The sequence below is a fragment of the Oncorhynchus gorbuscha genome, linkage group LG07 (genome assembly GCF_021184085.1).
Source record: "Oncorhynchus gorbuscha isolate QuinsamMale2020 ecotype Even-year linkage group LG07, OgorEven_v1.0, whole genome shotgun sequence".
NCBI lineage: Eukaryota > Metazoa > Chordata > Actinopteri > Salmoniformes > Salmonidae > Oncorhynchus > Oncorhynchus gorbuscha.
In genome coordinates this window covers 902,389-916,378 of record NC_060179.1, presented here as the reverse complement: position 1 = coordinate 916,378, position 13,990 = coordinate 902,389, and the positions used below count along the sequence as shown (strand labels likewise).

Here is a 13,990-nt window from a genome sequence, read left to right as displayed (position 1 = left end):
GAGAGGGGAAAGGGAAGGACTGGAGATGAGGAAGGTGAAAGGGAATGAGTGGAGAGGAGGTTGATGGGAGAGAAGGAGTCGAGAGGAGAATGGAGGAAGGGAAGGAGTGGAGAGGAGGAAGGTGGAAGGATTGGAGAGGAGGAAGGTGGAAGGGAAGGAGTGGAGAGGAGGAAGGTGGAAGGGAAGGAGTGGAGAGGAGGAAGGAGGAAGGGAAGGAGTGGAGAGGAGAATGGAGGAAGGGAAGGAGTGGAGAGGAGAATGGAGGAAGGGAAGGAGTGGAGAGAAGGAAGGAGGAGGGAAAGGAGTAGAGAGGAGGAAGGGGGAAGGGAAGGAGCAGAGAGGAGGAAGCCACTAACTTAACCCCACATGACTCAGGAAGAACTGATCTCGCATGAGGCAGTGTCAGCTGTCCGAGCGGGGAGGGGGACGGCGGGTGGTGATGAGGGGTCTATTACATTTCACATGTTCCAGAATGGATTCCACAGAGTGCCCCACACTGAGAACAAGGCTATATATAACCTACCAGTTGCAACAGGAGGTAAAGGGTCGGGACAGCTGAGGGAGAGAGACCAGCCGGAGTACACTCCTTATGGTTCAAACCACAAAGACCGAGCCTCCTTATACCACAAAGGCCGAACCCTATACTCCTCTTTCCAGGCTGGGCAGTGAAGAGAGCCTAAGCTCGGAGCTCTGCCGTGTGGACAGGAGACAGACAGGACAGACACCAAGGACCAAGACGCCCTAGATCTCTTGTTCCCTGCTTATCGACTGGGAGTTGTCCCCCTGGACCGAGGCATCATGGCTCTGTCCATCGACCCAACGGAGGAGCCCAGGATGTACCAGCAGACCCTGTTGCAGGACGGACTCTATGATCTACTGGAGAATGACAAGCTGGTGGACTGTGTCCTGAAGATCAAGGGCAAGGAGTTCCCCTGCCATCGTCTGGTGCTGTGTGCCTGCTCGTCCTTCTTTAGGGCCCTGTTCCTGTCAGATCTGGAAGAGGAGAAGAAGAGAGAGGTGGTGTTGGAGGATGTAGAGCCGGGGGTCATGGGTCTGATTCTGAAGTACCTCTATACCTCCACCATTAATGTGACAGAGCAGAATGTCCAGGACATCTTCACTGTAGCCAACATGTTCCAGATCCCCTCGATCTTCACAGTGTGTGTCTCCTTCCTCCAGAAGAAACTCAGTCTCAGTAACTGTCTGGCTATATTCCGACTGGGCCTGATGCTGGACTGTCCTCGCCTCGCTGTCTCCGCTCGCAATTACGCCTGCGAACGCTTCCAGCTCATCTCCCGTGACGATGAGTTCCTGACGCTGGGGCCCAGCGAGCTGGCAGCTATCTTGACAGCGGACACACTGAATGTAGAAACGGAGGAAGAGGTGTTTGAGGCCGTGGAGAAGTGGGTCGGTCAAGATGTGGAGAACAGGCTGAAGGAACTACCCGGACTGATGGACTGTGTCAGACTCAGACTGGTCGACAAGGACTACTTTACTGAGATGGTGAGCAGTATGGTCTAGTGTTAAATCGCCCTGTCCCACCAGGTGGAGAAGCAGGTGATTCTGATAAATCTCCCTGTCCCACCAGGTGGAGAAGCAGGTGATACTAATACATCTCCCTGTCCCACCAGGTGGAGAAGCAGGTGATTGTTGTATTAAATCTCCCTGTCCCACCAGGTGGAGAAGCAGGTGATTGTTGTATTAAATCTCCCTGTCCCACCAGGTGGAGAAGCAGGTGATTGTTGTATTAAATCTCCCTCTGTCCCACCAGGTGGAGAAGCAGGTGATTCTGATAAATCTCCCTGTCCCACCAGGTGGAGAAGCAGGTGATACTGATACATCTCCCTGTCCCACCAGGTGGAGAAGCAGGTGATTCTGATAAATCTCCCTGTCCCACCAGGTGGAGAAGCAGGTGATTGTTGTATTAAATCTCCCTGTCCCACCAGGTGGAGAAGCAGGTGATTGTTGTATTAAATCTCCCTGTCCCACCAGGTGGAGAAGCAGGTGATTGTTGTATTAAATCTCCCTCTGTCCCACCAGGTGGAGAAGCAGGTGATTCTGATAAATCTCCCTGTCCCACCAGGTGGAGAAGCAGGTGATTCTGATAAATCTCCCTGTCCCACCAGGTGGAGAAGCAGGTGATTGTTGTATTAAATCTCCCTGTCCCACCAGGTGGAGAAGCAGGTGATTGTTGTATTAAATCTCCCTGTCCCACCAGGTGGAGAAGCAGGTGATTCTGATAAATCTCCCTGTCCCACCAGGTGGAGAAGCAGGTGATTCTGATAAATCTCCCTGTCCCACCAGGTGGAGAAGCAGGTGATTGTTGTATTAAATCTCCCTCTGTCCCACCAGGTGGAGAAGCAGGTGATACTGATACATCTCCCTGTCCCACCAGGTGGAGAAGCAGGTGATACTAATACATCTCCCTGTCCCACCAGGTGGAGAAGCAGGCGATTCTGATAAATCTCCCTGTCCCACCAGGTGGAGAAGCAGGCGATTCTGATAAATCTCCCTGTCCCACCAGGTGGAGAAGCAGGTGATACTGATACATCTCCCTGTCCCACCAGGTGGAGAAGCAGGTGATACTGATACATATCCCTGTCCCACCAGGTGGAGAAGCAGGTGATACTGATACATCTCCCTGTCCCACCATGTGGAGAAGCAGGTGATACTGATACATCTCCCTGTCCCACCAGGTGGAGAAGCAGGTGATACTGATAAATCTCCATGTCCCACCAGGTGGAGAAGCAGGTGATACTGATACATCTCCCTGTCCCACCAGGTGGAGAAGCAGGTGATACTGATACATCTCCCTGTCCCACCAGGTGGAGAAGTAGGTGATACTGATAAATCTCCATGTCCCACCAGGTGGAGAAGCAGGTGATACTGATACATCTCCCTGTCCCACCAGGTGGAGAAGCAGGTGATACTGATAAATCTCCATGTCCCACCAGGTGGAGAAGCAGGTGATACTGATAAATCTCCATGTCCCACCAGGTGGAGAAGCAGGTGATACTGATACATCTCCCTGTCCCACCAGGTGGAGAAGCAGGTGATACTGATAAATCTCCATGTCCCACCAGGTGGAGAAACATGAGTGGATCTGCTCCAACCCTGAAATGGAGAAGAGGCTTCAAATGGTCAGAGACGCTCGTGCTGGAAAACTGCCTGACCTCCCGCCTCAGAAGAAAACAAAGAAGAAGACGGAAGAAAATAAGACAGAGCAGAAGGGAGGAGAGGAGAAGGAGGGAGAGGAAGAGGAGGAGGAGGAGGAGGCTCTACTCCCGGGGATCTTGAATGATCAACTGCGGTTTGGGATGTTCCTGAGAGACCTGGTGTTCATGGTGAGTGACACGGGGGCGGTGGCGTACGACCCCACAGGGAACGACTGTTACGTCGCCTCGCTCTCCACTCAGATCCCCAAGAACCATGCCTCCCTTGTCACCAAAGAGAACCAGATCTTTGTTGCTGGGGGGCTGTTCTACAATGAGCTGAACAAGGAGGATCCTCTCAGCTCCTACTTCTTACAGGTAGGATGTTATAATCATTATACACCTGTTATTAATACAGGTAGGATGTTATAATTATTACACACCTGTTATTAATACAGGTAGGATGTTATAATTATTATACACCTGTTATTAATACAGGTAGGATGTTATAATTATTATACACCTGTTATTAATACAGGTATGATGTTATTATCATGTTATTATCAAATTTTACTTGGATAATTCCTTTGGATCTGCATTGAGTACAGGTATCTTCTGCATGGTCACCAAGTCATTGAGTAGATGTATCTTCTGCATGGTCACCAAGTCATTGAGTAGATGTATCTTCTGCATGGTCACCAAGTCGGGTGGCAGCGTAGCCTAGTGGTTAGAGCGTTGGACTAGTAACCGGAAGGTTGCGAGGTACAAGGTACAAATGACAAGGTACAAATCTGTCGTTCTGCCCCTGAACAGGCAGTTAACCCACTGTTCCCAGGCCGTCATTGAAAATAAGAATATGTTCTTAACTGACTTGCCTGGTTAAATAAAAAGGTCAAATTAAAAGTCATTGAGTAGAGGTATCTTCTGCATGGTCACCAAGTAATTTAGTACAGGTATCTTCTGCATGGTCACCAAGTCATTTAGTACAGGTATCTTCTGCATGGTCACCAAGTCATTTAGTACAGGTATCTTCTGCATGGTCACCAAGTCATTTAGTACAGGTATCTTCTGCATGGTCACCAAGTCATTTAGTACAGGTATCTTCTGCATGGTCACCAAGTCATTTAGTACAGGTATCTTCTGCATGGTCACCAAGTCATTGAGTAGATGTATCTTCTGCATGGTCACCAAGTCATTGAGTAGAGGTATCTTCTGCATGGTCACCAAGTCATTGAGTAGATGTATCTTCTGCATGGTCACCAAGTCATTGAGTAGAGGTATCTTCTGCATGGTCACCAAGTCATTGAGTAGAGGTATCTTCTGCATGGTCACCAAGTCATTGAGTAGATGTATCTTCTGCATGGTCACCAAGTCATTGAGTAGAGGTATCTTCTGCATGGTCACCAAGTCATTGAGTAGATGTATCTTCTGCATGGTCACCAAGTCATTGAGTAGAGGTATCTTCTGCATGGTCACCAAGTCATTGAGTAGAGGTATCTTCTGCATGGTCACCAAGTCATTGAGTAGAGGTATCTTCTGCATGGTCACCAAGTCATTGAGTAGATGTATCTTCTGCATGGTCACCAAGTCATTGAGTAGATGTATCTTCTGCATGGTCACCAAGTCATTGAGTAGATGTATCTTCTGCATGGTCACCAAGTCATTGAGTAGATGTATCTTCTGCATGGTCACCAAGTCATTGAGTAGAGGTATCTTCTGCATGGTCACCAAGTCATTGAGTAGATGTATCTTCTGCATGGTCACCAAGTCATTGAGTAGAGGTATCTTCTGCATGGTCACCAAGTCATTGAGTAGAGGTATCTTCTGCATGGTCACCAAGTCATTGAGTAGATGTATCTTCTGCATGGTCACCAAGTCATTGAGTACAGGTATCTTCTGCATGGTCACCAAGTCATTGAGTAGAGGTATCTTCTGCATGGTCACCAAGTCATTGAGTACAGGTATCTTCTGCATGGTCACCAAGTCATTGAGTAGAGGTATCTTCTGCATGGTCACCAAGTCATTGAGTAGAGGTATCTTCTGCATGGTCACCAAGTCATTGAGTAGAGGTATCAGTAAGTTACAGTCTATGTTCTGCATGGTCACCAAGTCATTGAGTAGAGGTATCTTCTGCATGGTCACCAAGTCATTGAGTAGATGTATCTTCTGCATGGTCACCAAGTCATTGAGTAGATGTATCTTCTGCATGGTCACCAAGTCATTGAGTAGAGGTATCTTCTGCATGGTCACCAAGTCATTTAGTAGAGGTATCTTCTGCATGGTCACCAAGTCATTGAGTAGAGGTATCTTCTGCATGGTCACCAAGTCATTTAGTACAGGTATCTTCTGCATGGTCACCAAGTCATTTAGTACAGGTATCTTCTGCATGGTCACCAAGTCATTTAGTACAGGTATCTTCTGCATGGTCACCAAGTCATTGAGTAGAGGTATCTTCTGCATGGTCACCAAGTCATTTAGTAGAGGTATCTTCTGCATGGTCACCAAGTCATTTAGTAGAGGTATCTTCTGCATGGTCACCAAGTCATTTAGTAGAGGTATCTTCTGCATGGTCACCAAGTCATTGAGTAGAGGTATCTTCTGCATGGTCACCAAGTCATTGAGTAGAGGTATCTTCTGCATGGTCACCAAGTCATTGAGTAGAGGTATCTTCTGCATGGTCACCAAGTCATTGAGTAGATGTATCTTCTGCATGGTCACCAAGTCATTGAGTAGAGGTATCTTCTGCATGGTCACCAAGTCAACACACCAGTAGGCCTAGATTCTCTCTCGCTCTCTGGGATCCTATTGAAGATGCCATAGAGCGAGGCAGACCTCCCTCCTCCACATTATAGATGTTATAATGTGGCTGTTTCCATTACAGAGATGCTGGCTGGCTGGCTGGCTGGCTGGCTGGCTGGCTGGCTGGCTGGCTGGCTGGCTGGTTGTCTGTCTGTCTGTCTGTCTGTCTGTCTGTCTGTCTGTCTGTCTGTCTGTCTGTCTGTCTGTCTGTCTGTCTGTCTGTCTGTCTGTCTGTCTGTCTGTCTGTCTGTCTGTCTGTCTGTCTGTCTGTCTGTCTGTCTGTCTGTCTGTCTGTCTGTCTGTCCATAGATCTGTCTGTCCTGTCAATATCTCAGCATGTAGACAGCTGCCCTGTCTCTGACCTCTGACATCTGTGACCTCCCAGTACGACCCAGTGAGTGCTGATTGGCTGGGCATGCCCCCCATCCCCTCACCCCGTTTCCTGTTCGGCCTGGCTGAGGCGGAGAACAGCATCTTCATGGTGGGAGGGAAGGAGCTGAAGGAGCAGGAGTCCAGTACACTGGACTCAGTGCTGGTCTATGACAGACAGTAAGTTACAGTCTATGTGACAGCACCAGTAAAAGCACCCAGTAACTGTCCTGTCTATGTGACCTGAATGCTCTCGTTGGCTGGCCCTCGTTTCATATTAGTCGCCAAACCCACTGGCTCCGGGTCATCTATGTCTTTGCTAGGTAAAGCTCTGCCTTATCTCAGCTCACTGGTCAACACCCACCCGTAGCACACGCTCTAGCAGGTATATCTCACGGGTCATCCCCAAAGCCAACACCCACCCATAGCACGTGCTCCAGCAGGTATATCTCACTGGTCACCCCCAAAGCCAATTCCTCCTTTGGCCGCCTGTCCTTCCATGTCTCTGCTGCCAATGACTGGAACGAATTGCAAAAATCAGTGAAAGCTGGAGACTCATGTCTACCTCACTAACTTTAAACATCAGTTGTCAGAGCAGCTTACTGTCAGGTGTGTGCGTACTGGGAGCGGAGTCAGGTGCAGGAGAGCAGAGAGTTGTGAACAGGCTCACACTTTATGTAGGCAGGAGAAACCAACAGACTGACGCCACTGCGTCAACACCTCCAGGCAAAAGTGCAAACGTGAAAACAGTCACAATAATACTATATAAACACAATAACATACCTCGTGAAATAAAACACGGAATAAACGCATACCAGTAAAGAGCATCAACATAGACACGTAACACAAAACTCATCTCACTCATCTCACAAAAAAAGACATGAGGGGGAACAGAGGAATGCAGTGTGATTGGGGAATGAAAACCAGCAGGGAACAAGACAAAACAAATGGATAAATGAGAAATGGAGATGCGATGGCTAGAAAGCCGGTGACGTCAAATGAGGAGAGGAGCCGACTTCGGCGGAAGTCGTGACACTTACTGATCACTGCACCTGTACATAGCCCATCTGTACATAGCCCATCTGTAAATAGCCCATCTGTAAATAGCCCATCCAACTACCTCATCCACATATTGTTGTTATTTTTGCTCCTTTTCACCCCAGTATCTCCACCTGCACATTCATCTACCGCACATCCATCACTCCAGTGTTTAATTGCTATATTGTAATTACTTCGCCACTACGGCCTATTTATTTCCTTACCTCCATAATCTTACTCCACTTGCACACACTGTATATAGATTTCTCTATTGTGTTATTGACTGTATGTTTGTTTATTCCATGTGTAACTCTGTTGTTTGTGTTGCACTGCTTTGCTTTATCTTGGCCAGGTCGCAATTGTAAATGAGAACTTGTTCTCAACTGGCCTACCTGTTTAAATAAAGGTAAAATAAAATCAAAAATAATAAACAATAGAGATATGAATCACAACACAATGGAAGAGTCATTCAACCTGCTGCCTCAGAGGAGTGATGTAATCAGGATGTTGTCAAATTGTTAGAATGTAGTCTGAGCTAGCAGTCTAATGTGTACCTCTCTGTGTTTGTCCTCCTCAGGTCTTTTAAATGGGGCGAGTCTGACCCCATACCGTACCCCGTCTACGGCCACGCTACTGTGTCTCACAACGGTCTTATCTATGTGATCGGAGGAAAATCGGATAGCAAGTGAGTTATTAACGTGATACTGCATTCTCTTCCACACTGTTGGTGTACAGCTCAGTCACGGTATACAGCTCAGTGACGGTGTAGAGCTCAGTCACGGTATAGAGCTCAGTCACCGTGTAGAGCTCAGTCACCGTGTAGAGCTCAGTCACGGTGTACAGCTCAGTCACGGTGTACAGCTCAGTCACGGTGTAGAGCTCAGTCACGGTGTAGAGCTCAGTCACGGTGTAGAGCTCAGTCACGGTGTAGAGCTCAGTCACGGTGTAGAGCTCAGTCACGGTGTAGAGCTCAGTCACGGTGTAGAGCTCAGTCACGGTATAGAGCTCAGTCACGGTGTACAGCTCAGTCACGGTGTACAGCTCAGTCACGGTATAGAGCTCAGTCACGGTGTAGAGCTCAGTCACGGTGTAGAGCTCAGTCACGGTGTAGAGCTCAGTCACGGTGTACAGCTCAGTCACGGTGTACAGCTCAGTCACGGTGTAGAGCTCAGTCACGGTATAGAGCTCAGTCACGGTATAGAGCTCAGTCACGGTATAGAGCTCAGTCACGGTATAGAGCTCAGTCACGGTGTAGAGCTCAGTCACGGTGTAGAGCTCAGTCACGGTGTACAGCTCAGTCACGGTGTAGAGCTCAGTCACGGTGTAGAGCTCAGTCACGGTATAGAGCTCAGTCACAGTGTAGAGCTCAGTCACAGTGTAGAGCTCAGTCACGGTGTAGAGCTCAGTCACGGTATAGAGCTCAGTCACGATATAGAGCTCAGTCACGGTGTAGAGCTCAGTCACGGTATAGAGCTAAGTCACGGTGTACAGCTCAGTCACGGTGTAGAGCTCAGTCACAGTATAGAGCTCAGTCACAGTGTAGAGCTCAGTCACGGTGTAGAGCGCAGTCACGGTATAGAGCTCAGTCACGGTGTAGAGCTCAGTTACCGTGTAGAGCTCAGTCACCGTGTAGAGCTCAGTAAGGACAGTATGATCACTAACAACAACAACTATTACTACTGCTGCTGCTACTACTAGGATGTGTGTCTGTCCTGTAGGAAGGTGACGAAGAGGATGTGTGTGTACTGTGCACAGCGGTTTGAGTGGAAGGAGCTGGCTCCGATGCAGCTGGCCCGCTCTCTGTTTGGAGCCACCATCCATAAAGACAAGATATACGTAGCAGCAGGCGTCACAGACACCGGCCTGACAGACACCATTGAGGTCTACGACATCAACACCAACAAGTCAGTAGCAAGCCTGCAGCCTCAAAGAGTGTGTGTGTGTGTGTGTGTGTGTGTGTGTGTGTGTGTGTGTGTGTGTGTGTGTGTGTGTGTGTGTGTGTGTGTGTGTGTGTGTGTGTGTGTGTGTGTGTGTGTGTGTGTGTGTGTGTGACAGACTTCATGGAGGTCTACGATAGTAACACCAACAAGTCAGATTTCACATTACTGAAAGTGTCCCAGGAAGTCTGAGTTCACTGTGCTGCCAACATATTCTCTCTGGGAGCTGATGATGATTCAAGACAACAATGAACAGTGCCTGATTTACCTTTACTCATACGGCTGTTAAACCCATAACGTGTCTCCAGGTGGTCAGACTTTGTGGAGTTCCCTCAGGGTCGTAGCTCACTCAGTCTGGCATCGGTGGCCGGGGGTCTCTACGCTGTTGGAGGCTTCGCCATGATGCCCAGCCAGGACAGGGATGAACTCCTCCCCAAGGAGATGAATGACATCTGGAGGTGAGGAACAAACTGACGTTGGGATGGAGGCAGGGAGAGTCAGGGCTGTGGTTGGAGGCAGGGAGAGTCAGGGCTATGGTTGGAGGCAGGGAGAGTCAGGGCTGTGGTTGGAGGCAGAGAGAGTCAGGGCTATGGTTGGAGGCAGGGAGAGTCAGGGCTATGGTTGGAGGCAGGGAGAGTCAGGGCTGTGGTTGGAGGCAGGGAGAGTCAGGGCTATGGTTGGAGGCAGGGAGAGTCAGGGCTATGGTTGGAGGCAGGGAGAGTCAGGGCTATGGTTGGAGGCAGGGGGAGTCAGGGCTGTGGTTGGAGGCAGGGAGAGACAGGGCTATGGTTGGAGGCAGAGAGAGTCAGGGCTGTGGTTGGAGGCAGGGAGAGTCAGGGCTATGGTTGGAGGCAGGGAGAGTCAGGGCTGTGGTTGGAGGCAGGGAGAGTCAGGGCTATGGTTGGAGGCAGGGAGAGTCAGGGCTGTGGTTGGAGGCAGGGAGAGTCAGGGCTATGGTTGGAGGCAGGGAGAGTCAGGGTTGTGGTTGGAGGCAGGGAGAGACAGGGCTATGGTTGGAGGCAGAGAGAGTCAGGGCTGTGGTTGGAGGCAGGGAGAGTCAGGGCTATGGTTGGAGGCAGGGAGAGTTAGGGCTGTGGTTGGAGGCAGGGAGAGTCAGGGCTATGGTTGGAGGCAGGGAGAGTCAGGGCTGTGGTTGGAGGCAGGGAGAGTCAGGGCTATGGTTGGGCAGGGAGAGTCAGGGCTATGGTTGGAGGCAGGGAGAGTCAGGGCTGTGGTTGGAGGCAGAGAGAGTCAGGGCTATGGTTGGAGGCAGGGAGAGTCAGAGCTATGGTTGGAGGCAGAGAGAGTCAGGGCTATGGTTGGAGGCAGGGAGAGTCAGGGCTATGGTTGGGCAGGGAGAGTCAGGGCTATGGTTGGAGGCAGGGAGAGTCAGGGCTATGGTTGGAGGCAGGGAGAGTCAGGGCTATGGTTGGGCAGGGAGAGTCAGGGCTATGGTTGGGCAGGGAGAGTCAGGGCTATGGTTGGAGGCAGAGAGAGTCAGGGCTATGGTTGGAGGCAGGGAGAGTCAGGGCTATGGTTGGAGGCAGGGAGAGTCAGGGCTATGGTTGGAGGCAGAGAGAGTCAGGGCTATGGTTGGAGGCAGAGAGAGTCAGGGCTATGGTTGGAAGGAAGGTCTGGCTATTGTTGGAGGCAGGGAAGGTCACGGCTATGGTTGGAAGAAAGGTCTGGCTATTGTTGGAGGCAGGGAAGGTCACGGCTATGGTTGGAAGGAAGGTCTGGCTATTGTTGGAGGCAGGGAAGGTCATGGCTATGGTTGGAGGCCGGGAAGGTCAGGGCTATGGTTGGAAGGAAGGTCAGGACTATGGTTGGAGGCAGGGAAGTTCAGGGATATTGTTGGAGGCAGGGAAAATCAGGGCTATAGTTAGAGGCAGGAAAGTTCAGGGCTATTGTTGGACGCAGGGAGAGTCAGGGCTATGTTTGGAGGTGGGGAAGGTCAGGGCTATGGTTGGAGGCAGGGAGAGTCAGGGCTATAGTTGGAGGCAGGGAGAGTGATGGCTATGGTTGGAGACAGGGAGAGTCAGGGCTATTGTTGGAGGCAGAGAAGGTCAGGGCTATGGTTGGAGGCAGGGAGAGTCAGGGCTATGGTTGGGCAGGGAGAGTCAGGACTGTGGTTGGAGGCGGGGAAGTTCAAGGCTATGGTTGGAGGTGGGGAAAGTCAGGGCTATGGTTGGAGGTGGGGAAGGTCAGAGCTATGGTTGGAGGCAGGGAAAACCGGGGCTATGGTTGGAGGCAGGGAGAGTGATGGTTATGGTTGGAGGCAGGGAGAGTCAGGGATATGGTTGGAGGCAGGGAAGGTCAGGGCTGTGGTTGGAGGCAGGGAGAGTCAGGGCTATGGTGGGAGGCAGGGAAGGTCAGGGCGGTGTGATTGGAGGCAGGGAAGGTCAGGGCTATGGTTGGAAGGAAGGTCAGGGCTATGGTTGGAAGGAAGGTCAGGACTATGGTTGGAGGCATGGAAGGTCACGGCTATGGTTGAAAGGAAAGTCTGGCTATTGTTGGAGGCAGGGAAGGTCATGGCTATGGTTGGAGGCAGGGAAGGTCAGGGCTATGGTTGGAGGTGGGGCAGGTCAGAGCTATGGTTGGAGGCAGGGAAAATCAGGGCTATGGTTGGAGGCAGGGAAGGTCAGGGCTATGGTTGGAAGGAAGGTCTGGCTATTGTTGGAGGCAGGGAAGTTCACGGCTATGGTTGGAAGGAAGGTCTGGCTATTGTTGGAGGCAGGGAAGGTCATGGCTATGGTTGGAGGCCGGGAAGGTCAGGTCTATGGTTGGAGGCAGGGAGAGTCGGGGCTGTGGTTAGAGGCAGGGAATGTCAGGGCTTTTATTGTAGGCAGGGAAGGTCAGGGCTATGGTTGGAGGCAGGGAAGTTCAGGGCTATGGTTGGAGTCAGGGAAGTTCAGGGCTATGGTTGGAGGCAGGGAAGTTCAGGGCTATGGTTGGAGTCAGGGAAGTTCAGGGATATTGTTGGAGGCAGGGAAAATCAGGGCTATGGTTAGAGGAAGGAAAGTTCAGGGCTATGGTTGGAGGCAGGGAAGTTCAGGGCTATTGTTGGAGGCAGGAAAGGTCAGGGCTATGGTTGGAAGGAAGGTCAGGGCTATGGTTGGAGTCAGGGCTATGGTTGGAGGCAGGGAAGGTCAGGGCTATGGTTGGAGGTGGGGAAGGTCAGGGCTATGGTTGGAGGTGGGGAAGGTCAGGGCTATGGTTGGAGGCAGGGAGAGTCAGGGCTATAGTTGGAGGCAGGGAGAGTGATGACTATGGTTGGAGGCAGGGAGAGTCAGGGCTATGGTTGGAGGCGGGGAGAGTCAGGGCTATGGTTGGAGGCAGGGAAGGTCGTCCTATTCTGTCCTCTTACCTGACTTCCTGTTCTGTCCTCTTACCTGACGTCCTGTCCTCTCCTCCTGCAGGTATGACGAGGGGGAAAGGAAGTGGGTGGGTGTTCTGAGGGAGATCCAATACGCCTCTGGGGCCACCATCTTGGGGGCACGACTCAACACGCTTCGACTCACCAAGATGTAACACTCCTCAACACCATGAGACTCACCAAGTTGTAAAGATGTTACATTTTTCACAGTGTCACCTGTTCCAAACCATGACATCTGTTATTTGATCAATTCTGTTGTGTTTGACCTGGAGGGAGTTTGTGAGAGGTCACATTGAAAAGCATCTTTGGGGCCTCCCGAGTGGCGCAGGAAGCAGTCTAAGGCACTGCATTTCAGTGCTTGAGGCATCACTACAGACCCAGGTTCGATCCCAAGCTGTGTCACAACTGTCCGTGACTGGGAATCCCATAGGGCGGCGCACAATTGGCCCAACATCGTCCGGATTAGGGTAGGGTTTGTTGGCCGGGGGGCTTTACTGGGCTCATCACGCCCTAGCCACTCCTTGTGGTGGGCCGGGTGCCATCAGGTTATCAGTTGAACAGTGTTTCCTCCGACACATTGGTGCAGCTGGCTTCCAGGTTAAGTTTCTCAGAGGATGCATGATTCAACTTTAGCCTCTCCCAAGCCCTTTGGGGAGTTGCAGCGATGAGACAAAATAGTAATTGGATCACAATTGGATATCACGAAATCGGGGTTAAATACTAACAACAACAAAAATATATATACAGTACAAGTCAATAGTTTAGACACACCTACTCATTCACGGGTTTTTATTTATTTTTACTATCTTCTACATTGTAGAAAAAATAGTGAAGACATCAAAACTATGAATTAACACATGGCATCATGTAGTAAGCAAAACATTTTAAACAAATCAAAATATATTTTACATTCGAGATTCTTCATAGTAGCCATCTTTTGCCTTGATGACAGCTTTGCACACTCTTGGCATTATCTCAACCAGCTGCACCTGGAATGCTTTTCCAACCTTTTTGAAGGAGTTCCCAGATATGCTGCTTTTCCTTCACTCTGTGGTCCAACTCATCCCAAACCATCTCAATTGGGTTGAAGTCCAGTGATTGTGTAGGCCAGGTCAATCACTCTCCTTCCTGGTCAAATAGCCCTTACACAAGCTGGATGTGTGCTGGGTTGATTTCCTGTTGAAAAACAAACGATAGTCCCACTAAGTGCAAACCAGATGGGATGGCGTATCGCTGCAGAATGCTGTGATAGCGATGCTGGTTAAGTTGGACTTGAATTCTAAATAAATCACAGACAGTGTCACCAGAAAGCACCCCCA

General features: G+C 50.3%; 1 protein-coding gene across 1 annotated transcript; it reads left to right on the top strand.

Annotated features, from left to right (window-relative positions):
* Positions 1 to 541: 541 nt before the first annotated feature.
* Positions 542 to 13,444, top strand: klhl40b (kelch-like family member 40b). Its single transcript, XM_046354957.1, has 7 exons — positions 542 to 1,503; positions 3,084 to 3,530; positions 6,337 to 6,500; positions 7,936 to 8,043; positions 9,077 to 9,262; positions 9,604 to 9,753; positions 12,715 to 13,444. The coding sequence occupies exons 1-7, from the start codon at positions 799 to 801 to the stop codon at positions 12,824 to 12,826; spliced, it is 1,872 nt and encodes a 623-aa protein (XP_046210913.1). The 5' UTR covers positions 542 to 798; the 3' UTR covers positions 12,827 to 13,444.
* Positions 13,445 to 13,990: the final 546 nt, after the last annotated feature.